The sequence below is a fragment of the Phyllostomus discolor genome, chromosome 6 (assembly GCF_004126475.2).
Source record: "Phyllostomus discolor isolate MPI-MPIP mPhyDis1 chromosome 6, mPhyDis1.pri.v3, whole genome shotgun sequence".
Taxonomy (NCBI): domain Eukaryota; kingdom Metazoa; phylum Chordata; class Mammalia; order Chiroptera; family Phyllostomidae; genus Phyllostomus; species Phyllostomus discolor.
This window is the reverse complement of record NC_040908.2, coordinates 118261079-118289027: the sequence shown is the minus strand read 5'-3', so window position 1 is coordinate 118289027 and position 27949 is coordinate 118261079. Positions and strand designations below refer to the sequence as shown.

General features: G+C 37.6%; 1 protein-coding gene across 1 annotated transcript in view; it reads left to right on the top strand.

The window, feature by feature from the left end:
* Positions 1 to 458: 458 nt before the first annotated feature.
* Positions 459 to 27949, top strand: part of ACER3 (alkaline ceramidase 3) — a 119309-nt gene continuing 91818 nt past the window's right edge. Inside the window, exon 1 of the mRNA XM_028516494.2 lies at positions 459 to 651. Coding sequence (XP_028372295.1) covers positions 549 to 651 — 103 coding nt within the window. The 5' untranslated portion in view covers positions 459 to 548. The remainder of the gene's footprint in view (positions 652 to 27949) is intronic.

The window sequence follows — 27949 nt, the reverse complement described above, 5'->3', positions numbered from 1 at the left end:
ATCCTGGGGGCTTGGTGTGTTCTGTTTTTGGCCTCCTTCGAGGCCTGCAGCCACAGGAAGATGCTGAGGTGCATTTCTGCACAGGTTTTGTCAAGCCAGGGCTTGGTTGAAGGCTTCATCCCACCCCCGTCCCAATTAAATGGAACTACGCATGCAGATGAAGGTTCAAACACATCCTGCCAGAAAACCGCCTCAGGCTATCAGGAACCCCGAACCTACTGCCAAGGGCGTGTCGAGGCGGGGCAGGCCGCCCCAGTCACCGCCCACCGCCTTTCGGGATCACACCCTTTCCTGGGGAAGGAAGGGGCAGGACAACCCCAGCGACCTCTCGTAGAGGACCCTGCGCGGGGTGGGTCGAGACCGCTTCCAGGCGCAAGGGGGCGGGGCCTCCCTGAAGGATTCTGTCGGTGACGGCGCCAGGCTCCGCCCCTCCGGGAAGAGGGGGCGGGCGGCTCGGGGCGAGCGCGCGAGTAGGGCCGGAGCCCGCCTGGGAGCCCGTGGAACCCAGCGCAGCGAGCGGAGCGTCTTGGGCGGCGGCGGCGCGCGCGATGGCTCCGGCCGCGGACCGTGAGGGCTACTGGGGCCACACGACCTCCACGCTGGACTGGTGCGAGGAGAACTACGCGGTGACTTGGTACATCGCCGAGTTCTGTGAGTGCGACCTCCGGCCCCGGGCCCCGGCCTGAGGCGGGAGGGTGGGAGAGAGGGCGCCGGGCTGCGAGGGAGACGCCGCCGTGTGAGGAAGGGTGAGGGCGGACCTGGCAGCCAGGGAGGCAGCAGGCCCGGCCGCGGGGAGTAGAGTGGGAGCCCTGGCCGGGAGGCAGGAATGGAAAGGCTGCAGATGGAGGGACCGGATGGGAGTCGAGTGTGTCGCCGAGGACGCCGGGGTCTGGACGTGTTGGGGGAGGGGGGGGACACCTGCTCCTACTGTTGCTGCCACCACCCTAAGGGCACAGAAGGGAACAGATCTCCGTTTAATCTCCCCTCCCCCATACGTGAAAATTCTTAAGGTCTTTCTCTGTTAATGTTAGACCTCTTCGGTCACCTCCAGGAAACGGTTTGGGTCTCAACCCCCTACCTCCATTCCCTCCCACCTCGGACATCTTCAAGTACCTGAGCACAACTATTAAACTCTCAGTTTGCGCCAGAGGTAGAAGGCAAAGCATCTCATTAGTCTCTACCTTCCGGCTGGTGCCAGGGTCCCAAGAACACAAGGGACCAAGTGCCTTCTGCTCTGCCCCCTCTCCGACTGCCTAAAGGTTAGGGGTCATCCGAGAACACTGCTGTCCCTGATTGCACTTCATTCAGCTGCTGCCCCTAACGGCCACCACTGCCCCCCTTTCCCCGGGCCGTGTGTGTGGTGTGTGTGTGTTTCCCCAGATGAGCATTCCTGCCAGACTGGAAGAGCACAGGAAGAATCGGACACTTCTCTTTCTGTTGTTTACTTTGGTCATGTTTTGAGAGCACAGCGATTGATACTTCTTCAGGCACCTGCTTCTGGCGAGGGATAGAGAATATTTTTGTCTATTACTTCCTTTTTTTCATTTGCTCCACGTTCTCAGGATGTGGAGCACACTTTTTAGCTAACCTTCCCATTGTTGAGTCCTTCTCCCAGACATGTGTTTTTGACTTATAGAAGAGAGGGAAGGGTTTCCTACCAGCTGATCCTATTTATTTCGGTTTCCAGTAATTGGCTAAGTTTTTAAAAAAAAAAGGAGGTAAACAGAACTCGTGCTGAAGTTTTAGGACTTTAGTACCATTCCCTTTATACCACGATTGAGGCTGAGATATTTCCTGAACTACTGGTTTAAATTAATATTTTAAAAATAATGGTGAAAATGTGGGCCAAGGAATCATTTGTAGGGTAAGTACTTGGCAGTTTAAATGTTGGCAAAGGAAGCGCTTTACCGGTTTCTTTGATGGTGTTGGCAGGCCTGTCCCTGGTCCAGAGGAGGTCCACGAGGGAAGGGATGTAAAACCATGCTCTCTGAACTGGAGATGGAAGAGAAACTCCAGGGTCTTCAAAAGTTAGATGGGCTGTCATACAGAGTTAAACTTTCAGTAGTTCTTATAATCTGGAATTAGCACCTGTGGGTGGAAACTAACTGTAAGGAGAGATTTTGCTTCAACATAGGCAGCTTTTTATCTAAAGATGGGGCATCTTGGAATGGGTTGACTCCTGAGGTAGAGGACTTTTTGACACTGAAAGTGTTAAAACAGACATTGCTTAACTAACTCAAAACATGAATATTTTAGGGGGAATTGTTTGTTTAGTAGAGAAAAGGGTGGGTCAGCTTTAGTTGGCCTTTAGGTTCTTTTCATCTTTATGGGTCACTCACTATAGGTAGTAATGATTCTTAGTTTAGAACTAAGGGTTAGAATGAAAAGAGAAAACTGACAGTTAAGTCATGTGAACTAGATACTACTGTTCTGGCAGATAGCTTTGAGAAATGGGAAATGGCTTTAGTTATTAATGTCCTTAGAAGAGGAAGCTCTGAGCAGACTGCAGGGCGGGTTTTGACATAGGAATCGGGGGTTGCAAGAAGATGATGAGTGAATGTTGGCCACCCTTTGCACATGCACCTTGGGAGAAAAAAATGACCTGGAGGAAGTTGAGGTCAAGTTTTCTTACCCAGCAAGTGAACTATATGTTGATTAATAATGATGTTTTTAAAACAAGTGCAACTTTGTCGTCATTCTAATATTTAAACTAATGATACAAACATTGAGGATAGTAAGAATAGTGACAATAACTATATCTAAGTGCCTCCTATTTACCACACTTTGTGGAGTGCTTCATATATCTTATCTCTTTTGGTCTTTACCATAACTCCAAAAAGAAGGCATTATTATCCTCATTTCGCAGATTAGGAAATTGAAGTAAGTAGTAAGGTTGTACTCTAAGAAGGAAGGTTGCAAAGAGTGGTGTGGAGGTAGTATTCAAGTAGAGGTCTGACTCCAGAGCTACTATACCATGTTACTTCTATCATATTCATTGTTAGTTAATATTCTCCATGCAAGGGATGAGGACAAGCATGAAATAGTATACTATCACAAAGGAAAAAGAGAATAACTATTCAAGAATCCTATCTTTCAGCATTACAGTGGGTGTGTTTTGGATAACATAAAGATGAGTTTAGGGAATTGCATATTCAGATATGGCAATGGGTTTTAGAAGCTATCTTCTTAACATCAGCCAAGTTGAATTCAAATTTCTTTTCTGTTTGAGCAGATTATAAGGACCAGGGGAAAGGGTAGAAGATTTTAGTTGTGAAATAATAAGCACCTTGATGTGCCAGAAGTTATATGTACAGGTAGTCCTCACTTTGTAACACATTGTGCAACATAAATGACAACATAAGTGACCATGCAAGTTAAAACTGGCAAAGTGATCTTAATTAGTGGGAAAAGTTACGATTGTTCTGTGACCTTTAAAAATTTTTGTCATACATTATAAACCCTTTTTTTGTTGGTTATAAATATATAGAAAAATGAAAAAGATAGTAAAACTAATATTTATGTAGTACATTGAGGATTAAAATGTTTTATTTTTTTGTTAAAGAACTTAAGGGTAGCTTGAACAGTGCCTGCCTTCTTGTCTTATAACATGTGATATGGAAGGAGTATTTTTTCTATGCCTTGTTGAATTGTTATACTCCTTTCTAAGTTTGAATCAGCTCCCAGCATTTTATTCTTTGTACTTTCCACATTGTGAAACAGCTCTGAGGGTTCCTTTAATATTAAGTTTTTTTGCTGGTGTCCCTTCTGGTCCATCTTCATACTTTTCTCACAACCATTTTCTTTGTGTCATTTATTTGTGTCAATAAGTTTGCCTTCACTAAGTTCCTCTGCTTGCATACCTAGAGTCTCTCAAACGACAGTGGGGTCAACATTGTCATGGTCATCTGTTTCTTCTATCACCCTGTGAATGATTGGAATTTCACTTCTAACATTGTCACTTTTGTTCCTTTGCTGTACTTTCATCATTGTTGGCCTGTTCTCTCTTTTGATTGTTCATTTTTGCAAAATGTCACATACATTCATCACCAGGAAACAAGGAGGCAAGTCAGCCACATGCTTTGCTGTCTGCATAAGAGCTGAGTAACAGATGTGCAGTGACTAATCACCGAGTGGCTTTGCCCTGATGTTTTATCCTTAGTAGTTTCAGCAGAGAGATATGTTTTATCCATAGTTAGCGGTTTAGGCAGAGAGAGATTTTTCTCACAGCACTTTGAAAATATTATTCCATTATGTCCTGGCTTTTATTGTTGCCGATGAGAAGTTCTCCAACAGCCTAACTGTTGTTCCTTTGCAGTTTATTTTGTCAAATCCACCAACAGACTATGAAAGAAGTGACTTGGTTAATCACTGATGGTGATGTGCTTCTATTATTTACATGTGATTTGCAGACTGAAGGTCTAGTAGCAAAGTTTGTAGTGCTATGTTTAATTACTCGCAGTTAATATACTGTAAGTAACTGAAATTTGAATTGTGTTGTTGGGGGATTGGTATTAACTAAACTGTGGGGACTGAAATTTGTGCATATGAGGACCTTGCCAAGTGAAGACTGCTTGTGTAATTCTAATCTTCAGGACATTCCTAGGAAGTAATAAGTAGATGATGTTATTCCCCTTTTTTAGCTGAGGATACTGAGTTTTAGAGAAGTAACCTGCTCAGCATCATATAGCTATTAAGTGGCAGAAATAGTATTCAAATATAAGTCTCACAGCTCTTTCTAGCAAGACATACTGTCTACAGGAAGTGGAGTTTCAGGTGTAGTTGGTTTCATGGAAGAAATATTACCTAAAGGGAAATGGAAGTGAATGCTCTGCTTTAATTATGACCTTTGAGGAGAATTACCTAGCGAAAAAATTTTCAGAATGTCTTGTTTGTTCAGCACATAGTTGTTGAACACTTTTTTTTAGTCCTTGACTCAGAGTACAAAACTATGTGAAGATACTCTGATCAAAGCAGCTAACAGGCTAGCAGCAGTATAAACAGGTAAGTTCAAATAGGCATTTCCTATTTTCAAGGGAAATGCATTACTAAAAATGTATTTGAAAGAAGAATATCGAAGAATTGACATATTATGGAGGGTTTATTTATCGGAAAGCTAAAATATATTTTAAAATTCGTAACTGTGGGTTTTATAGGGGTTATAAAAGCTAGGTAGTTGCTGTCCTTTCTCACAAGCTTGCTACCCCTCTTCCCATCCTTTTCTCAGGAATTGGGCAGATGAAAAGCAGGGCAACCCTTACTTTTTCGACCTTTATTATGAGATTCATTTAGGTGGGGCAAAGGGGTCTTTTTTTTCTTGCCACTGCCAGACAAGACCTGAGAGGCTTCAACCAGCTGCCTCTGCCATACACATGATGCCATTCAAGGCATCTAGCTGCTCATAGTTCATTGCTGTGTTTCTTTTTCTTTACTTTTTAAAATTTTTTTAGGTCCCTTTCCACTCTCTTTTCTCTGCCTAAACTGCTAACTAGGGATAAAACGGCAGGGCAAAGTCTATTGGTGATTAGCTACTGCACATCTGTTGTTCAGTTCTTGTACAGGTAGCAAAGCATGTAGTTGAGTTGCCTCTTCTAATTTATTATTTCTACATAAATTGTAATTATGAATGTATTTACCCCATTTTAATTAATCAAAGGCACATATAACTGTCAGTCAGAGGAGATCTAGTCACTGTTATCACACCGTATTGACCTACACTCACTGATTACCTTAATGTATTGACATAATTGGTATAAGTTCAGAGCAGAGCTGCATAATATCTTCACTGCATCCTTACTGTGAATAAATGTGATTTTTGAAATATTGAAAATAGCCAATAGAAATAATAATAAGAGTGGGCACTTAGTGTGCAAAGCTCTCATATATCTTATCTTATAAGAACCTTTATTGTAATCCTTATAACAACCCTTTTAAGTTAGATTCTGTTAGTACTATTTTATAGATGTGGAAATTTAGGTCACAGAGGGGTTAAATAATTTGTGCAAAGTTTTCCACTTTGGCAAGAGGCAAAGCAAGGATTTGAATTCACAGAATCTGACTCCAGAGTACATTCTCTTTCCTCTTTCTTATTTACTTTTCAAATTAGCTTTGTTAGGTATAATTTACTTACAATAAAATGCATCCATTTGAAGCGTATAGTTTGCAAAACTTTGCAAGGTGTATACATCTGTGCAACCATCCCAATCAAGTTGTAGACTATTTCTATCACCTGGAAAGAGTCACCTAGCAGATCACTGATTTGTAACCATGTGGTATACTGCTTGATCTCTGAGTTGTAGGTACTATTAATAATTCTAATTTTGCAGTTGAAGACATTGATGTTTATGAAGGTTAAGCAACTTCTTCTAGGTCACACACTGTTAAGTGTGTTAAGTGGCAGAGCCTAAGTGATCCAGGGGCCATTTGGTTCCAAAGTTACGCTCTTAGCTACCTTACTATCTTGCCTCCCTGGATTACCACTTTTCAGACTCCAAGGGTCCAGGATCCTCTGGTTGGGAACTAGTGGTGAAACCTCATTTTACACATAAGAAGGAAGATCTTGAGAATTGAAGTGATTTGCCCAAGATTATGTTGCAGATTAGTGGTGAAACCTAGGCCAGAATCCACGTTTAGTAGTTTCTCAGTATGGGAAATGGTTGAGCTGAAGAGGAGGATGTCAAGTGTTGTTGATACTATATTGTTAGTGACTTTAATGTGCACGTGAATTACCTAGAGATCTTGTTAAAATGTGAATTCTGATTCAGTAGGTCTGGAATGTGGCCTTAGATTCTGCATTTCTTATAAGCTATCAGGTGATTCTAGGGCTGCTGGCCTGGAGACTGTATATAAGAAACAAGGCTTTACAGTTCAGAAAGCATTTTTAATTCCTTTTTCTTGTGAGGTGTAGATGTTATCTCTGTTTGTATGCAAGGAAACCGCATTCTAAAGGATAATTGACTTGTTCAGGGTCACAGGGCTGGTACTGGAACCTAGGTTTCTAACTTTAAAAACGAAGTTAGGTGTTCATTCCCCACACCATACCCCACCCCCAGCAACAGGCTGAAAATACCGCATCTGGAGCAAAGTTAGAAAATGATTGTCCTGGGCAATCCACAAAATTGGAACTTAAAATTGAACTAACTGCATTTTCATTTCAGAAAGTTTTCAATCTTACATGCTTCTAATACCTTAGCTAAGCTCAAACCAAACACCTTTTAGACTTAAGTCTATAGTTTACTAATTAGAGTTTAGTAATACTCGAAGGCTAATTACATTTTGAAGTCTTATCTTGACTTAGCATTTGCTCAGGTCATACAAGATATTAACTAGGAAGAATTGTTATTTGGTAGCCCATGTTGGAAGAAAAGATTGACTCTTTTTTTTAATGGAAGAGTAATTCATGTGTGGGTAAATAAGGAGAACAAATCATCTCGTAACTTGGGGAACTCTACTGAGCTGGAATAAATAGAATAGTAAAGATTTAAATGAAAGTCTGACCCAGTACATTATTATTTCAGATTAAAGTTTTAAGTTATTTCTTTGATTTTTGGCTCTACCCTTGCCCCTCTGTCAACTGTTTACAGTCAGGGGGGAAAATACCTCACTTGGAGACTTAGGCAGTGTATGGAGCATTTATTTTTTATTTTTATTTTTTATTGTATTTTATTCTTCTGTTGTTCCCACTTTTTCCCTACTTGCTCACCTCTACCCAGCTGCCATCTATGCCCCCCTTCCCACCATTTAGGCCATTACCACATGGTGGTTTGTGTCCATGGGTCATGCATATATGTTCTTTTGCTAATCCCTTCTCCTTCTTTCATTTAAAAGAAGTAAAAGCATTACCCTGGCCGAGTGGCTCAGTTGGTTGGAACGTCATCCTGTTGCACTACTGGTTGGGGCACATACCAAGGTTGCAGGTTCTATTCCTGGTCTGAGCACGTATGGGAGGCAGCCGATCAGTGTTTCTTTCCCCCTCCTCCCCTCTGAATATCAGTTAATAAACTTTAAAAAATATTTAAAAAAGGAGTAAAGGCATTGAAGAAACATTTTAGGACCCTGAAAAATGATGGAGCCCCAAAGAGACAGCAAAAGCAGTTTATGGTGACATGAAAGTCCTACCTGTTTTACTTGAGTTCAGCATGAAGATTTCTACCTGAACTTTTTATTGAATCTTATGACTTTGGGCAAATCACTTAATTATTATGTGTATCAATTTATTTTCTATGAAATGAGAATAATGATATTTGGCAGGGTTATGAGAATTAAATGGCATGATACCTGTGTAAGCACACAGTGCAGTGCCTGGTAAAATTAGGTGCTCAGTAAATATTAGTTGAATTGGGATCAAAATAATAAAAATAAATAAATCATGCTTTGTTATAGTTGTGGCGTCCTTATCTGAGATGGTTAGTTTTATATGTGGGCTTGGCTAGGCTCTAGTATCCAGTCATTTAATCAAAGACTAATCCAGGTGTTGTGTGAAGGTATTTTGTCATGTGCTTAACATCTACAATCAGTTGATTTTAAGTCAAGATTACTCTCAATAAAGTGGCTAGGCTTCATCCGGTCAGTTGAAGGGTCTCAGGATCAAACACTGAGTTTCAGGGGCGTGGAGCAGGGAGAGTAAATCTTAATTTGGTGAGGCCTCTTACTGGACTCCTCACCTTAGTGGATCTTTCTTCCTTTCTCCTTTCTTTCTCTCTTTCATTTGAGTGTGAATATATTGTGAATATACCAGAATTTTTAGGTGTTTTCAGTGGGAAAGTCAGCTGGAGTAACAGATGCCATACAACCTTTACCTAGCTGCTTTTGTGCTGTTCCCGTTGTCACTTGTAGCTACATTCTCTCAGTCAGTGGATACCTCTTTATACCTTGACATATTACTCCTTAAGAATTAGTTTCTTCTGTTTCTCTTTAAAGACTTTCTATTGACTAAAGGATAAAGGCCAAATTCTAAACAGGGCATGAAAATCTTTTTTAAAAAAATGAATATTTTCACACATACAACAAAGTTGGAAGAATTTTGCAGCGAATATCTGTTCACCTACCTGGATTCTACTATTAACATTTTGCTATAATTGTTTTATCACTTTTCTATCCATTTATCTATTCCTTCTCTCCATCTATCACTTCACATTATTTTTTTTATACACTTCAAAGTAAATTTGCAGACATCTGTACACTTTCCCTTAAGTACTTCAACATATCACTAAAGTTCAATTATTTTTTTTTCTTTTGGTATAAAATTTATATTCAGTGTAATGCACAAATCTTAAGTGTATATTTGCTCAATTTTGAGAAATACATACATCTGTGCAACCAAAACCCCTACTAAGACATGGAACATCACCATCCAGCAGGAAAATTCCTCATACCCTTTTCCTGTTAATCCCCACCTCCACTTTCCCTCTTTCCCCCAGGGGCAAAAATGTTCTGATTTTTTTCCCCCAGGTATTTTGTGAAGGTATTTTATCATGTGCTTAACATCTACAATCAGTTGATTTTAAGTCAAGATTACTCTCAGTAAAGTGGAGATTTGCCAGTTCTAGAACTGCATGTTTGTGGAATCATATAATATTAACTATTTGGTGTAAGGCTTCTTTCACTCAGCATAATGTTTTTCAGATTCATCTGTGTTATTGCATATATTGGTGATTCCTTTTTATTGGTTAAGTAATGTTCCACAGTTTTTTATTTTCCTTTTGCTGGACACCGGGCTGTTTTCAAATTTTGGCAATTATAAGTAAAGCTGCTATGAACATTTTTGTAGAAGTCTTCTTATGTATGTGTATTTTCATTTTGCATAGGGTAAATACCTAGGATTGGAATAACTGGGTTACAGGGTAGGAAACTGTCAGATTCTTTTCCAAAGTGTGTGCGTGTGTGTGTGTGTTCCTCACTAGAAACTATTTTTATTGATTTTAGAGAGAGAGGAAGGGAGAAAGGGAGAAACATTGATGAGAAAGAGAAACATCAATGGGTTGCCTCCCCTATGTGCCCTGACTGGGGATAGAACCCACAACCTAGGAATGTGCCCTTTCCCAGGATTGAGCCCACCTTTTTATGTATAGAACAATGCCCCAACCAAGGGGACCCCCTGCCCAGGGCTTGTTTGTGTCTTTTACGTACACAGCACTTGAGCCACATTCTTCCCAACATTTGGTGTCAGTCTTTTTAATTTTAGCCATTGTGGTGAATATGCAGTTGTAGCTGTTATGGTATCCAGTTTATTCTGAACTCTTTAGTCTTTCTTCTTTCCTTGTGCTCCCTAAGTTCTCTGCTTATACTGTATTCCTGCCAAAACAGACTATTTACATTTATACTTACACTCCTATGCACTTTTCTTTGTTCATGCTGTTGCCATAAGAGATAGTAATAAATTATTTTTTAAAGCCATGCAGTTATGGGCTGGTTGTTATTCAGCAGTAGGTCACTGAACCAGTGTCTGAAGTTGAGTTTGAAACAATTTTGATTTCCTGTTGTGTAAACGCAAGAGTATACCAAATTACACAATACCTTTTATTTTTAGATGATAAGACTTTAACCATAATAAAGTTTCATATTTTTATGGCCCTTCTATCTGAAGACTTTAAAGAATTTTATGTGTTTCATTTATCTCTGTAATTTACTCATGAGATTCAAAAGAGGTGTTTTAGCCAATGAAAGTAAATACTTCAGGTTGAAATAATTCAGTTGCAGAGCTAGAAAAATCTTTGGCTTATTGTAGGTGTTTCACTCTTGCTCTTAAAGTTCTTTAACTTTTCAGAGCAAGCTGCTTTTAATAGCAAGTAGGCAGCCTGGATATAGCCAGAACAGAATGCAACTCCAAAATTGTGGGTGTTAAGATCTAGGTACTGCTCCAAGAACTATTTTTATGACTGACGTTCACTCATTTATTCATTCATACACAATGATAAGGAGAGATTCTAGATAAGATAGTGTTCCTAAAATAAAATATTACCTGGTGGGTAACAGTTATACCCCTTTGCCCCCACTTTTTTTTTTTAAGCAGACAGGAGGGCATGTCTGCTTTGTTGTCTGATATCCTTTAGATCACTGGAGTTGATTCAGCTAGTCTTGCCCATCAGATATATGTTCTCTGTTCTTTCACTTCTCTAGGAATGTCAGACCTAAAGCTTGACAATTGAAGAGAATTATGACTTTGATAAAGAAGCACTATACTTTGGTTAAGAGCAGTCATTAAATAAAGATCTAGCTATCCTTAATTTCGTATTTATCATTTCCTAGATTTTTACCACTTATGCACTCCTAAAAATACACTGTTTAGGTTTGCTTGTTTTATATTTTATATTTTAAGTGAAATTGTCCCTTATAGATATTCTGCAACTTGCTTTTTCACTCAAATTATGGTCCTTGGTATTACACATGTTCCTGAGAATTGTTTGTTGGTGGGTATGGGTACTTATATATTTATTTTATGTGGATATTTATTTTTATGTTGTTTAGAATTCTACTGTATTAATATATTTATCCATTCTTCAGTTATTGGATGTTTTGTTTCCAGGTTTTGCTATAAAAGATAATGCTGTGAACATTCTTGTACCTCTTGTGGCCCACACAAATGTCTAAGAATTTCAGTGTGTGCTTAGGAGTGTAATTGTTAGATTGTAGGGCATGCCTGTACTCAACTTTTACTAGATCAGAAGTAGCTTTTTGGATTCATGACCCCTTTATACATTTAAAATTTATTGAAGACACTGAAGAACTCTGATAAATCAGTTGATATTTACTGTATTAGAAGTTAAAATTGAAAACATTTAAAATCTTTATTAATCCATTAAAGATTCATGCTTGTGAGAAATGAGATTTATCTATGCTGTTATATCAGTAGTTTGTTCCTTTTAGTTGTTGAGTAATGTTTCATTGTATGAATATTATCATAGATTGTTTATCCATTCTCCTATTGATGGACACCTGGGCTGTTTCTAGTTTTGGCTATTATGAATAAAGCTGCTATGAACATTATTATACAAGTCTTTCTGTAAACACATGTTTTCACCTTTCTCAGGTAAATTCCAAGGAATGGAATTGCCAGATAATAGGGTTAGTTTATATTTAGTTTCATAAGGGACTGCAAGACATTTTCCCCAAAGTGATGTACCATTTTTCATGCCCATCCTGGAAGTTTTAGGTATTCTATATCCTCAGCAACATGTTGTCATTGTTTTTTAATTTTATTCATTCTGGGCTCATAGTTTTAATTAGCTTTTACCTGATGACTAAAGATGTTGAGCACATTTTCATGTGCTTCTTGGCCATTAGAATATCTTTTTTGTGTGACATGCCTTTTCAAATCTGTTGCTTAAAAAAAGTTATTTTTTATTATTGGGTTGTAGGGGCTCCTTGAATATTCTGGACATAAATTCTTTTATTGGATGGATGTTTTGTGACTATTTTCTCCCTGTTTATATTTTGTCTATTCATTTTCTTAGAGGTGCCTTAAAAAAAGATTGTATTATTCATTTATTTATTTATTGAGAGATGGGCAGGGAGAGAGGAAGAGAGGGAAAGAAGCGTGTGTACTAGAGAAACATCTATTGGTTGTCTCTTGCATGCCCAAAGCTGGGGATCTGGCCTGTATCCCATGTATACAATATACCCTGACTGGGAATTTAACCTGGGACCTTTTGGTTTGTGGGACGACACTCAACCCACTAAGCCATGCCAATCAGGGTTAGATGTGCCTTTTAATGAAAAGAAGTTTTAAATTTTGATGGAGTCTGTGATTTGTCAGCTTTTTCTTTTATGGTTATTTCCTTCCTGATCCTATCCACAAACCTGTGTGCCCTCCAATTGTGAAGATATTCTTCCGTGTTCTTTTCTAGAAGATACATAATTATAGCTTTATATTTTGGTCTGTATGCATCTCAACTTCATTGTCATGTGTGATGTGAAGTAGGGATTGGGGTTTATTTATTTCTCATATAAACATCTACTTATAGCATCTTTGGCTGAAAGACATTTATTTCCTTATTGGATTGCTTTCACTCTTTTGTCATAAATCAGTGGACACTACATAGTGGTCTGCTTCTGGGCTCTCTATTCTGTTGATCTATTTGTATATCTTTATACCATTACCACAAAGTCTTGATAAATACAGCTTAATAGTATATATGTAAGTCTTTCAGCTTGGTTCTTTTTGAAGATTGTTTTGGATATTCTAGTTCTTAAGTATTTCCATATACATTTTAGAGTCAGCTTGTCAGCTGTGGTGGTTTTAAAAGATGTGCACAAATCCTTTGCTTTTCTAGTTCTATTCTTTTAAAGGTTACTTAGAATTTTTTAAAAGGCATATTTGACTTAAAGTCAAAACTTATCTTGTCTCTCCTTTTAGATAAAAAACCTACTTTAACTTTGAATATGCTCCTCCTAACATATACTATTGTTGTGCAGCATTTATTTCTACCTTGTATTAGTCTTCTTTGCTGCATAATAAATCACCAAAAATTTAGTGGCTTTAGTTAACACATTTATAATCTCACTCTTTCTATAGGTTAGGAGTGCATGCCTGGCTTGTCTGGGTTGTTTTTTTTTAAAGCATGTGAATTTTTTTTAAACTATCTTAATTTTTTTCCATTTCTTTTTAATTTTATTGTTGTTCAAGTACAGTTTTCTGCCTTTTACCGCACCTCTCCCTGCTACCCCAGCCATCACCACCTCCCTCCCCTGATTCCACCCCTCCTTGGTTTTGTCCATGTGTCCTTTATAGTTGTTCCTGATAACCCTTCCCCCTCATTTTATCTGGCTTCTTTGCTTAGAGTCTCACAAGATAACAGACATGGGCTGCAATCACGGTGTTAGCTGGTGCTGTGGTCTCATCTGAGTTTGAATAGGGAAGACTCCCATTAGCTGAATTGTAATTTTTTCTGTGGTTGTGTGAGGAGGCAAAGCGTGTTTACCTATGCCTTCATCTTGACTGGAAATCTGGGTGGTTACTTTTCTATTTCACTTAGCTACTGAGTGGATAGCCCCTCAAGCATCTCAGTTTTATGATCTCAGATCCAATTCCCATCCTTGTATGGTCCAAGGCCTCATCTATTCTTGTGTGAGCATTGAAACTCAACCCCCTGTGGTACTGTGACCAGCAAGTCACTGCCCTGCCTCTTCCTGCTGTAGGTTAACCCTCTGGGAATTACCTTCAGTCTTTTGGGAGCTCAGCTGTGCATTTGAAAACATATTTATCAAATTTTATCCAGCATATCTAGGCATTTCTAAAGAGAGGATTTGGGGGTTGCCTGCCGTTTCTTGACTTTCTTTTAGCTAAGGACTTACATATTTCAAAACTGGAAATACTGTTTGCTATGTAATATATAAATATGTGTACTTACAGGTATGTAAAATAAGAACTTAAGCTCATCAGTATTGGTGCATGTGGAATACAGAGGATAGTGTATGAAGACTTTCACAGTCTCTAGCCCTTGATGACTTTTCTGGTCTAATAGCTTGCTTTTGCAAACATGTGCACTTTGTATGTCAGCAGTCTGATTCAGCTTTCATTTCTTGAACACAGTGCAGCTTCGTGGTCTCGTGTGTTTGCACACATTATCTTTTCTGGCTGGAATGTCCTGCTTTATCCCTTTCATTTCTCTTTGTGTGGTTAATTAAGCCTTTTTTTTTTCTCTGCTAAATTCACCTTTTTCTTGAGTATTTTTAATTATTTTGTTTTTCATTTCTAAAGGTTCAGTTGTTTCTTTTTCAAAGCTGCCTGATAATTGATATTTTTTTCTTCCTTATTTATTGTTCCTTTCTTTTATTACTTTAAACTTATCAAACATACTTATTTAATATTCTGTTTCCATTAGTTTCAGTGTCTTTCATCTTTGCTTGTCTGTCTTTGTTGCTTGTTGTTTTACTGATTTTTTCTTTACAGCTGCATGTTTTCTCATGTGCTCTTGTGATTTTTGACCATGAATTTCTTCTTCTGGGGACTTGGGAAATCTTCGAGACCATTTTAGATCACAAGGTCTGTGAGGTCAAGGGCTCTAGGGTCTTGTTCATTGTTGTATCCCAGTGCTTGTTACAGTGCTTGTAAGTGTATGAAGCTTTCAATAAGTATTCATTGAATGAGTGATGTGTATATACTTCACACAATAGTGTACTTACTTGTGTACATGTCTTTTTTGTCCAGTAGATTGGTATTACCTCAGTTAAAAATTTTTTTAGCTTTACCTCTGTATCCACAACACTTAGCACAGTGTAGATTAAGTTCTCAATAAATGTTACTTAAACTAGTGGGGAATGGCTTGGCATATTCTGCCTATTGTAATTTATAGAATAAAAAAAGATTTATTTTTGCCTGGTTGTCATTCTGAAGCCATTTTGATAAAATGGAGACTACCAAATAAATGGTGAGCCAATTCAGATAATTAGTAGTATGTTTCGGTCATGACCCATTAAAGCAGAATACTTTTCCCGACTGAACTTCAAAAGCAGAACTTTAAGTCCATATTCATTGAAGGCTAATCATATCATCAACTATTCAGTTGCTTACTGACTACAAAGTATTTAACCAACAAATATTTACTAAATACCTACTGTATGTATATTACTTTGCAAAGTTGTATGCTGGACTTTTTCCCCAATAGGTTATGTTCTACCTAGGGTATAAGTATAGACATTAGAAAAGGTAAATAACATAGAAGACAAGGGGTTCATTATAGCAGTGAAGGAACTGTCTTTAGACAGTATCATTTCTTTAGTCATACAGATGACAAATGAATAAATTCTATAGAGGTTCAGATGTGTTTAGTATAGTAGCCAGAATTACATGATTTGAGTGCCTCTTAAGAATTATTAGTATAGACCAAACATTAATGATTGTGGCTCTTTTGTCTTCTTCTCTCTTGCTTCTTCTTTTTGCATGATGTGGTAGGAGGCACACAGCTTGTTAAAGGGAAATGACATGAAATTGAATTTAGGTATTCCTGCTTAGGAGCTGTATGATAGTTAGGCAAGTTTTGTAATCTTGCTGTAGCTCAGTTTCCTAATACATAAAATAAGAATGATAAACCCACCTCACAAAGTAATTTAAAAAAAGATTTTGTTTATTTACTTTAGAGAGAGGGGAAGAGAGGGAAGAAGAGAGGGAAAGAAACATCGATGTGCAAGAGAAGCATCAATCAGTTGCCTCTTACACACTCCCATCTGGGGACCTGGCCTGCAGCCCAGGCATGTGCCATGACTGGGAATTGAACCAGCAAGGTTTTGGATCTCAGGCTGGTGCTCAGTCCACTCAGCCATGCCAGCCAGGGCATGAAGTGATTTTTTGATATTAAAAGAGATTATGTAAATAAAGTCACTAGTTTGGTTTAAGGCATTTAAACTTAATAGATTTTAATACTCTTTTGCTTTATTTTTAAAATTATTTAATATGTTTAACTTTTCATCTTCATCCTAGTTTTTTATTTATCTCTAAGATTGTATTTATTTTAGAGAGAGGGGAGGTAGGGAGAAAGAGAGGGAGAGAAACATCAATGTTAGGGAGAAACATTGATCAGCTGCCTCTCACATGTGCCCCAACAGGGGACCTGTCCCACAACCCAGGCCTGTGTCCTGAGCAGGAATCAAACCAGTGACCTCTTGGTTCACAGGCCTGCACTCAATTCACTGGGCGACACCAGCCAGGGCTGTTTGTTGATTTATTGATGATAGCCATTCTGACAGGTGTGATATGACATTTCATTGTGGTTTTAATTTGCCTTTCTCTGATCATTAGTGACATTGAGCATCTTTCCATATGTCTATTAGCCATCTGTATATCCTCTTTGGAGAATTATCTGTTCAGGTCCTTTACCCATTTTTAAATTGGATTGTTTGGATTTTTGGTGTTGAGTTTATAAGCTCTTTTTTTTTTTTGGTAAGTGTCTTTTTTTTAAGATTTTATTTATTTTTTAGAGAGAGAGAAATATCAATGTATGGTTGCTGGGGGCCATGGCCTGCAACCTAGGCATGTGCCCTGACTTGGAATCGAACCTGCGATGCCTGGTTTGCAGCCCGTGCTCAATCCACTGAGCCACGCCAGCCAGGGCAGGGTTTATAAGTTTTTTATAAATTTTGGATATTAACTTCTTGTCACATGTATAAATGGTGAATATGTTCTCCTATTCAGTGGTTTATCTTTTCATTTTGTTGCTGGTTTCCTTTGCTGTGCAAAACCTTTTTAGTTTGATGTAACCCCACCTATTTATTTTTTCTTTTGTTTCCCTTGCCTGAGAAAACATACCAGAAAATATATTGCTACAAGAAATGTCTGAAATTTTATTGCCTATCTTTCCTTGTAGGATTTTTATTGTTTCAAGTCTTACATTTAAGTCTTTAATCCATTTTGGGCTTTCTTGTATGTGGTTGTACAGAGGTGGTCTAGGTTCGTTTTTTTTGCAAACGTCTGTCCAGTTTTCCCAACACCATTTGTGGAGTAGACTGTCATTACCCCATTGTATTTTCTCGCTTCATTTGTCAAATATTAATTGACCATAAAAACATGGGTTTATTTCTGGGCTCTCTATTCTATTTCATTGATCTGTAGGTCAGTTTTTATGCCAGTACCGTGCTGTTTTGATTACCATGGCCTTGTGGTATAGTTTGATATCAGGTATCATGATTACTCCAACTTTGTTCTTTCTCAAGATTGCTGTGACTACTTGGGTTCTTTTGTGATTCCATATAAATTTTTGGAATATTTGTTCTAGTTCTGTGAAATACACTGCTGATATCTTCGTAGGAATTGTATTGATTCTATAGATTGCTTTGGGTAGTAAGGACATTTTAACAATGTTAATTCTTCCTATCCATGTAATAAAATAAATAAAATCACTAACATGATCTTGGGCATATCAACTCAATAGAAATTAGGACTCTTGCCTTTTAAAAAATTATTTGTGTAATTTTTCGCTTTCATTCTCTCTTTAAATAAAGTCAAAATTAAGTTTGAACATTAAAAATTCATTATTTTGGTTAAAGGTTAATGGGAAAGACCATGGAAATATTTCAGTTATATATGTGTGTGTGGGTGTAACAGCTGCTATTTTAGTTGGATCACAGAGAAACCTCTGTTTGCTACACTTGTCTTCGCTGACCTAAGTCATTTTCTCTGGTTTTCTTTAAGCAGGCTTTTTTTCAGAACTTTAAAAGCTGACACTTAGGCAGTGAATACCCAGGATCAAAGTCTTGGTCCAGTGGAACTTGGTCCAAAGGATTTGGGTAGAACTAGGAGTTTGATTTAAATTGAACACTGTTTGAGAATTAAAGTTAAGTGAAATGTATTCAGAAACCTATTTTTTATTTAATGTGTTCTTTTGAAACAAATATTTAGTTGCTTACACTGTTAAAGGATGAGATACTGCTAAATATTAACAATTAAACGTTTTCAAAGAGAATTCCACGGCACAGATAGCTTTTCTTGTTTAAATATACAAGTCTAAATTTAATTATTTGTTTTCATTATTCATGTTGATCTGGAGTCTGACTAAAAGAAATGAATGATTTTTATTTGCCAAAAAACTGTTTGAAATTACCAGGTTAAATATATGTAATTCAATAAATATTTAAGAGACATTTATAATCATCAGTTAGGAAGAGAATAAAATCACCACTAAGGCAGTTAAATTATTTAACTTCAAAGTTTTAAGTTATTATTATGATGTAATAAGCAAATGTGTTACTTATTTTTATTTTGTGCATTTTTTAAACAAAAAAAATTGAAATGGGACATTTAAATTGAAATCAGTACAAGAATAAGAGCAGTAGTTTACAAAGTGGAAAGACAGTAGATTAGTACATTGCACTTGAATCCTGACTTTGCCTTGTACAAGCTATGTGTGATCTTGTATGTATTGGGACAAATTACTTAGTTTCGATTTCTGCTTTCCTTAGCTGTCAAATTGGTTTTTGAAATAGGTTTGAATAATGACCTTGTATACTCTGAAGTACCATAAAAATACTGGTTAATGACTTTCTTCAGAATTTAAAATATCAGATCATACAATTAAATTCAGACTTTTTTCATCCATGAACTGAAAACACATTCATTTTTTTTTGCTTTGAAATGTCTCATGTTTTCACAAAACTGTAAGTTTTCCCTAACACAGTGCCTAAACCCCTTAATATAATTGTGAAGAAATGAATGTGTTCAACCTTTTGGCATCAATATTATATATTATAATTAACCTCTTTAATAAATAGATGAATGCAGATGCCTTTGTGACTTGTTTCAGTAAGCCTCATCAGGATACAAAGATAGAACATTAAACCTTGTAAGTACAGCAGAGGCGTGTAATTGCTGAAGACTTTGGAGGCAGCTCATACAATTGTTAGGTGGGGTCCCATTTCTGTCCCTTACTGATTTTGGGACTGTGGGCAAGTCATTTAATCTTTTGAGCCTGAGTTTCTCTAGTAAATGGTGTAAACCCTTTACAGGGTTACTTTGGGAATTTAGTGTTAGTGGATGTGATAGTATTTGTAAACCATAAAACAAGTATAAAATTTTTTGTTTTACTAAGATTGACTAAGATTTACTAAGACTAAGATTGAGGTGGACCATGAGGCTTATTTTTACATTCATGAAAATGTATAGAAAATGTTATTGTGAAGATTTCACAAGTTTGGGTATTTGAAAGGACTCACAAGTCTCCATAAGAGCATTATTCATTTAAGGCTTCTATTTATTTTTAAGAAATATTAATTTACTCATTTCTGGAGAGAGGGGTAGGGAGGGAGAAAGAGAGGGAAAGGGACATCTGTCAGTGCCTCCTGATAACCCAAGCATGTGCCCTGACCTGGAATTGCACTGGTGACCTCACAGGCTGTTGTCCACCCACTGAGCCTCACCAGGCGGGGCTAAGGTTTTTATTTAAAGGACAAGGATATGGTGCCACAAAAGAAAGAGAGGTTAGACAAGCATTGAGGATGTGGGGGACATCAAGGCAAAACTCCCTAGGATCCTAATTCACACCAGGTCCGTTTCATCTCTGGATTGAACCGCCAAGATTTGTGTGACAGATCTGGGGTTTAGGAGCACGTAAAGCAGAAGTTCCCAGTGGAGTATTCTTATGGGGCTCTGGTCGTATGTAGTCAAGTGAAGCTGGCTAACCAGTTGTATCTGGTGAAAACCATCATAAACAAACTGGTTCACAAACTGGATTTTAAACAGCATATCATAAATCCAACTGAGCTTGTCTCGTTTAAGAGCCAGATATCCATATGTCCCCAGAAATAAGGATAGACCTTTCCCATTTCAGTTGTAAATTGACTCTCTCCTACACAATTACATTTGAAACACCTACTGTGCACAAGGTCTATGGTATGCTTTTGGAATACCAAGAGGAGTGAGATATCATCCTAGACAACTAGAGATTGTCTAGTTGTCTAGACAAGAAAAAATAAAAAATCATCCAAGTGGTGGTACTGGCTGGCATTTAGAGGAGTAAGCATGTAGCTATGTAAAGGTATCTGGGTGGCTTCTTCCCTATTTATTTAAAACTTTACTGAGAAAGTAAAATTAGTGTTAAATGACTAGAAGTTTGCCAAAGTCTAACACAAGTGCCTGGACAAGTAAATTAAATTAAATTCAATTAAAACATAAAACATTTTTGATACATTTAATTATAGACACCTAAAGTAGGGAACAGTATGTTCAAGTTTATAGATTATAAAATACAAAGCTGTCCTGGAGGATGGATTAATCTGTGTGGTTGTGCTTAGAATGCGTGGTGGTAGTGGAAAAATGATTTAGGGACAGAAGATCTTATTAAAGCTCTTACATGACATCTTAGCAAGTCTCAGTTTTATCCTATATATCAGTGGTCCCCAACCTTTTTGGCACCAGGGACCAGTTTCTTGGAAGACAATTTTTCCAAGAACTGGGACCTACGTGGGGGAGTGGGGATGGAGCTCAGGCGATAATGCCTGCGATGGGGAGCATGGGATGAAGCTTCCCTCACACTCCAGCGCTGCTCACCTCCTGCTGTGCAGCAGGGTTCCTAACAGGCCACTGTCCTTGGCCAGAGGTTGGGGATCCCTGCTGTAGACAATAGGATGTCCTGTAGACCTGTTTTAGACAATTTGGTTTTGGAACCCCTTATACTCTGAAAACTTCATTGAAGACTTCAAAGAGCTTTCTTTTGTTTATGTAGTTTGTGTCTGTCAGTATTTGCCATGTTAAAAACAAACATACCTGCTCACTTCTCCAACCACAGCTACAAGCTGCTTTGAGTTGGCTGTCTGCATGCATGGTTCAAAGGTCTGCCAGAGACTTGAGCAGAGTTCCTACAGAGAAGTAGGGACTCCCTTTTTGACCCCCTCTCATTTGTGTTTCTCCCCTCACTTTCCCATGACAGTGGTTGCCCTGGGCTCCACTCCCTGGTTCCTTAGGCCAAGAGGATTTTGTTTCTGGAGGTTAGCTGCACTATTATGACTGTGGCTTGCCTGTAGGCCAAGCTGCAAAACCAGAAAACTCACTTGTCTGATGGATCCTTACTATTGGACTAAACCCCAAGATTCTGCAGCTGCATCTGGTGTTTTAATGAAGTGTCATCCTTCCTTTTTGGTCCCCCCATACCATGGTTAAAAGGCACAAAAAAAGACTCATGGAATCCCCCTTCAGGCTTTCTCAGTACTGTCCCACTAAGGAAATCTTTGAGCCAGGGGTGCATTATGGTAACTTTGCTAAAGTAGACCCCTCTCACCCTCTAATTCTGGCTTTTTTCTGAATAGAAGATTGGCTTGACCCTGTGATAGACTGTGCTCTACTCTCCTGTTTGCAAGCATTTTGTCTTTAGGACCCCTTTCCAATCTCAAAAATTGAGAACCCTCAAAGAGCTTTTATTCATGTGTTTTATCTGTGTTTGATATTTACCATATTAGAAATTAAAGCTGAGAAAAATTTTAAATATTTGTTTTAATTCATTTAAAAAGAATAGTTTGCCCTGGCTGGCGTAGCTCAGTGGATTGAGTGCAGGCTGCAAACCAAAGTGTCGCAGGTTCGATTCCCAGTCAGGGTAGATGCCTGGGTTGCAGGCCATGACCTCCCAGCAACCGCACATTGATATTTCTCTCTCTTTCTCCCTCCCTTCCCTCTCTAAAAATAAAAATAAATAAAATATTTAAAATAAATAAATAAATAAAAAGAATAATTCTATTATATGTTAACATGTATAATATGATTTTATGGAAAATAACCAAAACAAAATTTAATAATAAAAGTGGCATAGTTTACCTTTCAGAGGTCTCTTTGGTGTCTGGCTTAATAGAAATCATCTGGATTCTTACATCTGCTTCTGCATTTAATCTGTCCTAATGTGTTAGTTTGATTGAAGTGTATAAAGAAAGTCAGGTTTTACACCGTTATATGTAGTTGGAAAAGGGAGAATTATTTAAATAATCACCTTTTCAGAAAATTGTTGATGTTCTTTTTGACAGTATACCGAAAATTTACAAGTGGAAGTCTTAGGGTTAATTGAAACGTGGAATCTGAGATCATATCAATAAACTTTTTGTACTATGTATACATTAAAATCTTTTGGTCTGTCTTGCACTTAGAATGGATTTTTATGCATGTGTGATTTATGGTATCATGCATCAGTCATACAGAAAATACTGGTTCACTATTGAGGTAGTCTTTTAGATGTTGACATAATATCAAAAGATCACATATATTAATATAGCACCTCTGGTTTCATTAGAGAAGTCTTTTAAGTATTGGGAAGTTCTCAAACTCACAGTGGTAGATGCAAGTCTTTAAAAATTCTAATTTTTGCTGAGAAACTTGAATTTTATTATTGGTAAAAATACTGCTTGTTATTTTTCTTACAGTGGCAGCCCCACTTAACTTATTTCCACGAAATGCCATTTCATGGAAAAAGCAGCTAGTTGAGATCACAACTCAAAACAATCACACAAATGCTTTTCCTTGAAACAACCATCATACTTAAGTATATAGAAGTTCTTTGTGAAAATTCCCATTTCATTACAGAGAATGTTAAAAAGATGTGCACTCAAGAGTGGAGATTTAATACAATTAGTAATTTTTATTTTCATCAAAATGGAAGGCATTGTTAAAAGGCTTCAAAATAGAAGGCTTCATCAAAGGCATTGTTAATTGGATTTAAAAACAAACAGACTGACTGTGTGGTGGTGGGGAAGAATACAATGACTATAGTATAGTTCAGTCGGTACTGCCCTGATTGGTGCAGAGGTGCCAGCGTTTGTACCCACCGTTGCTTTTGTGCCATCAGTGCAGATGTCAGTGCAGGGAGCAAGGTAAACAACGCTCAGTGCTAGGAAAACTCAAGTTCCCCTGACAGGGTCCACAGACCACACTTTGAGAACTGTTGCTCTAAGCTACTAAAAACAGATTTGTCCACTTGCACATAGTATTAACATTTAGCTTTTGGAAATCTGGTACTTTGTAGAGGGATTTCTTTTTTCTTTCTTTCTTTCTTTTTTTTTTTTTAGATTTATTTATTTATTTATTTTTAGAGAGGGAAAGGAGGGTGATACAGAGAGAAAAACATCAATGTGCAGTTGCTGGGGGTTATGGCCTGCAACCCAGGCATGTACCCTGGCTGGGAGTCGAACCTGTGACACTTTGGTTCACAGCCCACGCTCAATCCACTGAGCTACGTCAGCCAGGGCTGTAGAGGGATTTCAATGGAGTATATTTTAGCAGGAAGTAAGAGGATCTAATTTATTAGTTGGTTCAGATAATGGGCCCTGCTCTATGGGGAGCACAGACAGTTTTTAAAATCCTCATTGGTGACCTCCCTACCACTGCTAAAAAGTTTTATGTACTTCCTCTTCTATTTAACAACTCTTTCAACAGTTAGATCTGATGAAATTCCTTATGCCCTAGGCAGCTGGGAAGATTTAAATTCTAAGAACTCATGCTAAGTTTCAAGGAGACCTACTGACTATTTGTTAGTTAAAAAATACACAGATTTCCATGGAAAACTAGTTCCTTTTGTGGCCTTTTAGATAATATTAAACAATAGTATTAATATAGCAGCTCATATTTATTGGTACTTACCGTGTGCCAGCCACCACTCTAAGCATCCATTTAATTATAATGAAAAATCTGTTTAGGGAATATTTATGATGATATCCCTGCATATTTAAAGTTATTCCCTGTCATGGGAAGAAAGCAGGTTGTATTTTTTAAATATTTTATTTATTTATTTATTTATTTTTAGAGAGAGGAGGAGGGAAAGAGAGAGGAGAGAAACATCAGTGTGGTTGCCTCTTACATGGCCTCCACTGGGGACCTGGCCTGCAACCCAGGCATGTGCCCTGACTGGGAATCAAACCAGCGACCCTTTGGTTCACAGCCAGTGCTCAATCCACTGAGCCACACAAGCCAGGGCAGGTTGTATTTTTTTAAATTGATATTATATTTATATGGGTTTCCCTTGTGAAAACAACTTTTCTCATTTTTCCTGTAGAAAGTAATTACTTTCCTATTGTAGAACATTGTGAATCAGTCAGCAGATACTGTTTAGTTTCAGTATGCCAGGTACAAAACTAAGCCTGGAGTAAACTGTGGTAAAATCTTCATGGAGGTCATAATTTACACTTGGGGAAGTACTTAAATAATTCAACTCTTTACAATGTTGTGACAAAAAAATAGAGAAAATACAAAGAAGCAGAAAAAGAAATGAAAAGCACCAGTAATCACTCTCTTCAGCATTCCATTATAAAATGAGATTGGTAAAAATGGGATCCAGCCCAGGCAGGTGCATGAGACACAATTAAACAACACAAATATAGGTGACTTAGATTCCATGGTACCAGCTCTTACTGTATGTGTCACCACTTCACCATCAGCCCTCACCTGTGGCCTAATGGAGAGTTTCCTATAGCCAGTTAATTATTTGCCATATATCCTCCAGCTGTTCTCTTTCTACATTTATACATTCATATTTTTAAATAAAATATGGTTGTGTATTATGTGGTATTTTGTGACCTATTTTCTCACTTAATGAATATTAATGAGCACTTCCATGTCTTATAAAGTGATTTATAAGATAAACTTTAAAAAAGTTCTATATCACAGCTTACCTGTAAATTAAAAAAAAATGAATCTGCATTTATCTGTTATGAGTAAAATAGTATCTCTTGGTACCCCTCATGTAAAATGATACACTTAGCATGAACTATCCTTTTACTTTCCACTTTACTTTTTATCACACACAGGGATAGTGAGGATGGGTGTGGGGGAGCTCTGCTGCGATGAGCATTCCCATCCCTTGTGCATTGACCTTCTCCCTCCTGTGGTAGCTCAGGATCCCTTTCCATTGCTTTCCTCTTCTACTTTTCTTTTTCCCCAACTAGGAAGACTCTTCTATATGCATTCAAAGCACAAAGTAAGACACTTGTATAAATGTACATAAAGAAGGGTGTTCACTGAAATACTGTTTAATAGAAAAATACAGGAAACAACCTAAAATGTCCATTGGTATGGGAATAAATATATATAGTATATTTTACAGTAAATATACTATATATATTAAGCTATATATAGTAAATATAGTTTATACTATAGTTTATACTATAAACTATATAGTAAATGTAATTTACCTTATTCTTCTGAGAGCAGTTGAAAGGAATGAACTACATTTTCTGTCTGATGCATCTCTCAATCATATTTTTTATTGATAAAAACTATTTGAAAAATGATATATACAGAGTCATCCTATTTAGATAAAAAAATAAAAAACACAGCATAGCAAAACTTTGTTTATGGATACACATGTAAAATAATTTGTAAATGAATTACAATGATACACACCAAATTAACAACTAACCATTACCTCTGGAAATGTGTGACGGGGAATTGGACTGGAGATAGGGTTGACCTTGACTTTATCTGTAATAATTTATTTCCTTTATTAAAATAAAGTGCTTGATACAGGCATTAAATGTAAATATTAAATGTAAATATTAAATTCTAGGAGGTGGATGTTTGTTACACTATTCTGACAGTTTCTAAAACTAAAACAACAGTCATGTTGTATACCATCTGGTACAAAATAGGTATTTAATGAATTTCAGTTCTCCCTGTTTTCTTTACCCATTTCTGCAGGAAGAGTCAATCAGTAACTTTATATTACATAGCCAGTTTAATATCCTAGTTATTTGGAACTTCTCCAGCAACTTTAAAGAGCCCCCAAATGATGTTATATTCTGAGGTGCATATTCAGGAATCTATCTGTCTTTATGATGGATTGGGCCAGAAACCAGTTCTTACAAGAAATACCAATGACCCCTATCTAGCAGTTTTTGTTATTGCTTCTGCACTTGTAAGTCTTCCATAGATTATAACTCACTAAACGCAATATCAAATGAATTTATTGTGAGACCTGTGTTATTTAGCTAATTTGTTCCTAGTAAACATGCTGTTGGTGTGATTATATCTTTGTTTCCATGGTTGCCTCTTTCATATTGTTTAACTTAGGTAGGTAAGACATTTATTTACCTATATTCTTCTTCAGTGAAAAAAGTGCTATCTGTGCTAAGTGCCAGATGAGAGGTTAGAACATTAAGTGCGGTCAGAAGAGGGAGTGATCATTTTCCGTGGGGTGACAAGGCAAAACTTACCTAACTGAATTGGGCACTGAAAAAGTTTTAATAAAAATAGAGAGGAAGTAGGGATTATCAAAATAATCATTTTCAGATTTTGTTATTTTACTGATGCCTCTTCATCCTGAGCATGGTTTTGAAACTTCCCCCTTTTGACCTTTGGATGAATCAGGAATCTTCATTTCACCAGATATTTCTCCAGGGAGTTCAAAACCATCTTACTTCCCTTTTTCTTCTAACTCTTGTCTTCTCCATCATGCTTATCTGTTTGTTAACTGTTTATTCTCACTGTTCAGCTCTCATCCTTGAACCTTAAATTTAAAGCATCGTTATATTCACATAATGCTCTTTTTGTTGTCTTTCCTCTCCTATATAATCTCCATCTTCTTAGGCTAGAGTTTACCTGGGCTCTAACTGATAGTGGAGCTCCCGAGTTCTTCTCTTCTCTCTTCACCACTATGTACGTGGCCTTTCTCCCCAAACCTAAAATTGTAGATCATCTTGAATTTAATACGAACATTTCTATTTTTATAATATGTGGTTTTACAATATTTTTGTTATAACTCACATGCAATAAAGTAAACGTGTAATGTATGTTTTAAAAACTAATGTAACAAAATAGCTTTCATATAATATTTTTTTGCAGCCAATGTATGTGTGCTGAAGAGAATAGAATGACTCCTGTATTAGTAGTGATAAAAAAATTCTTGTTATCTTAAGGCATAGCTCAAGTGCTACCTCCTTACTGAAGCCCTCTTGGGCCCCCTCCCTCCCCGAGTGTGTTTTTATGCTGTTTGGGCCCGCCATGCTTGCTTGCTGGTTGTTTATCTATCTTTCCTATGAAACTGTATATGCTTACTTACTAACCTTTCTTCCTGTCTCTCATGGGAAGTGCCTTGCCCATAGAAAATATTTAACAAATGTTTCTCAAATTGAACTGAATTTGTGTTTATCACTCTTTAAAGTAAGACAGTAGATTCTGGAATGAAGTTGCTTCATTCGGTGTCTTTTCATTATAATCTTGATGATGGGAAAAAATCAATTCCAGGGCCAATGGTCTGTGTGCAGTTTGCACTTTCTCCCCATGTCTGTGTGAGTTTTGTCCTTGCACTCTGTTTTCCTCCCACATCCCAAAGATGTGTAGTTAGGCTCACCAGAGTGTCCGCACTACCCTGGCCTGAGTGAGTACGGGGTGGGTGAGAGCAGCCCTGCGATGCAAGGGCAGCTTCTCTTCTCTGGGGTTGGGTCCGGCCTTGCTCCGTGAGCTGCTGTGAGAGGCTCCAGGCCCTGTGACCCTGAACTGGAATAAGTGGGTTGGAAAAGAATGTTCTTACTTAGTTTTATTCATCTTTCTTAGATCTAT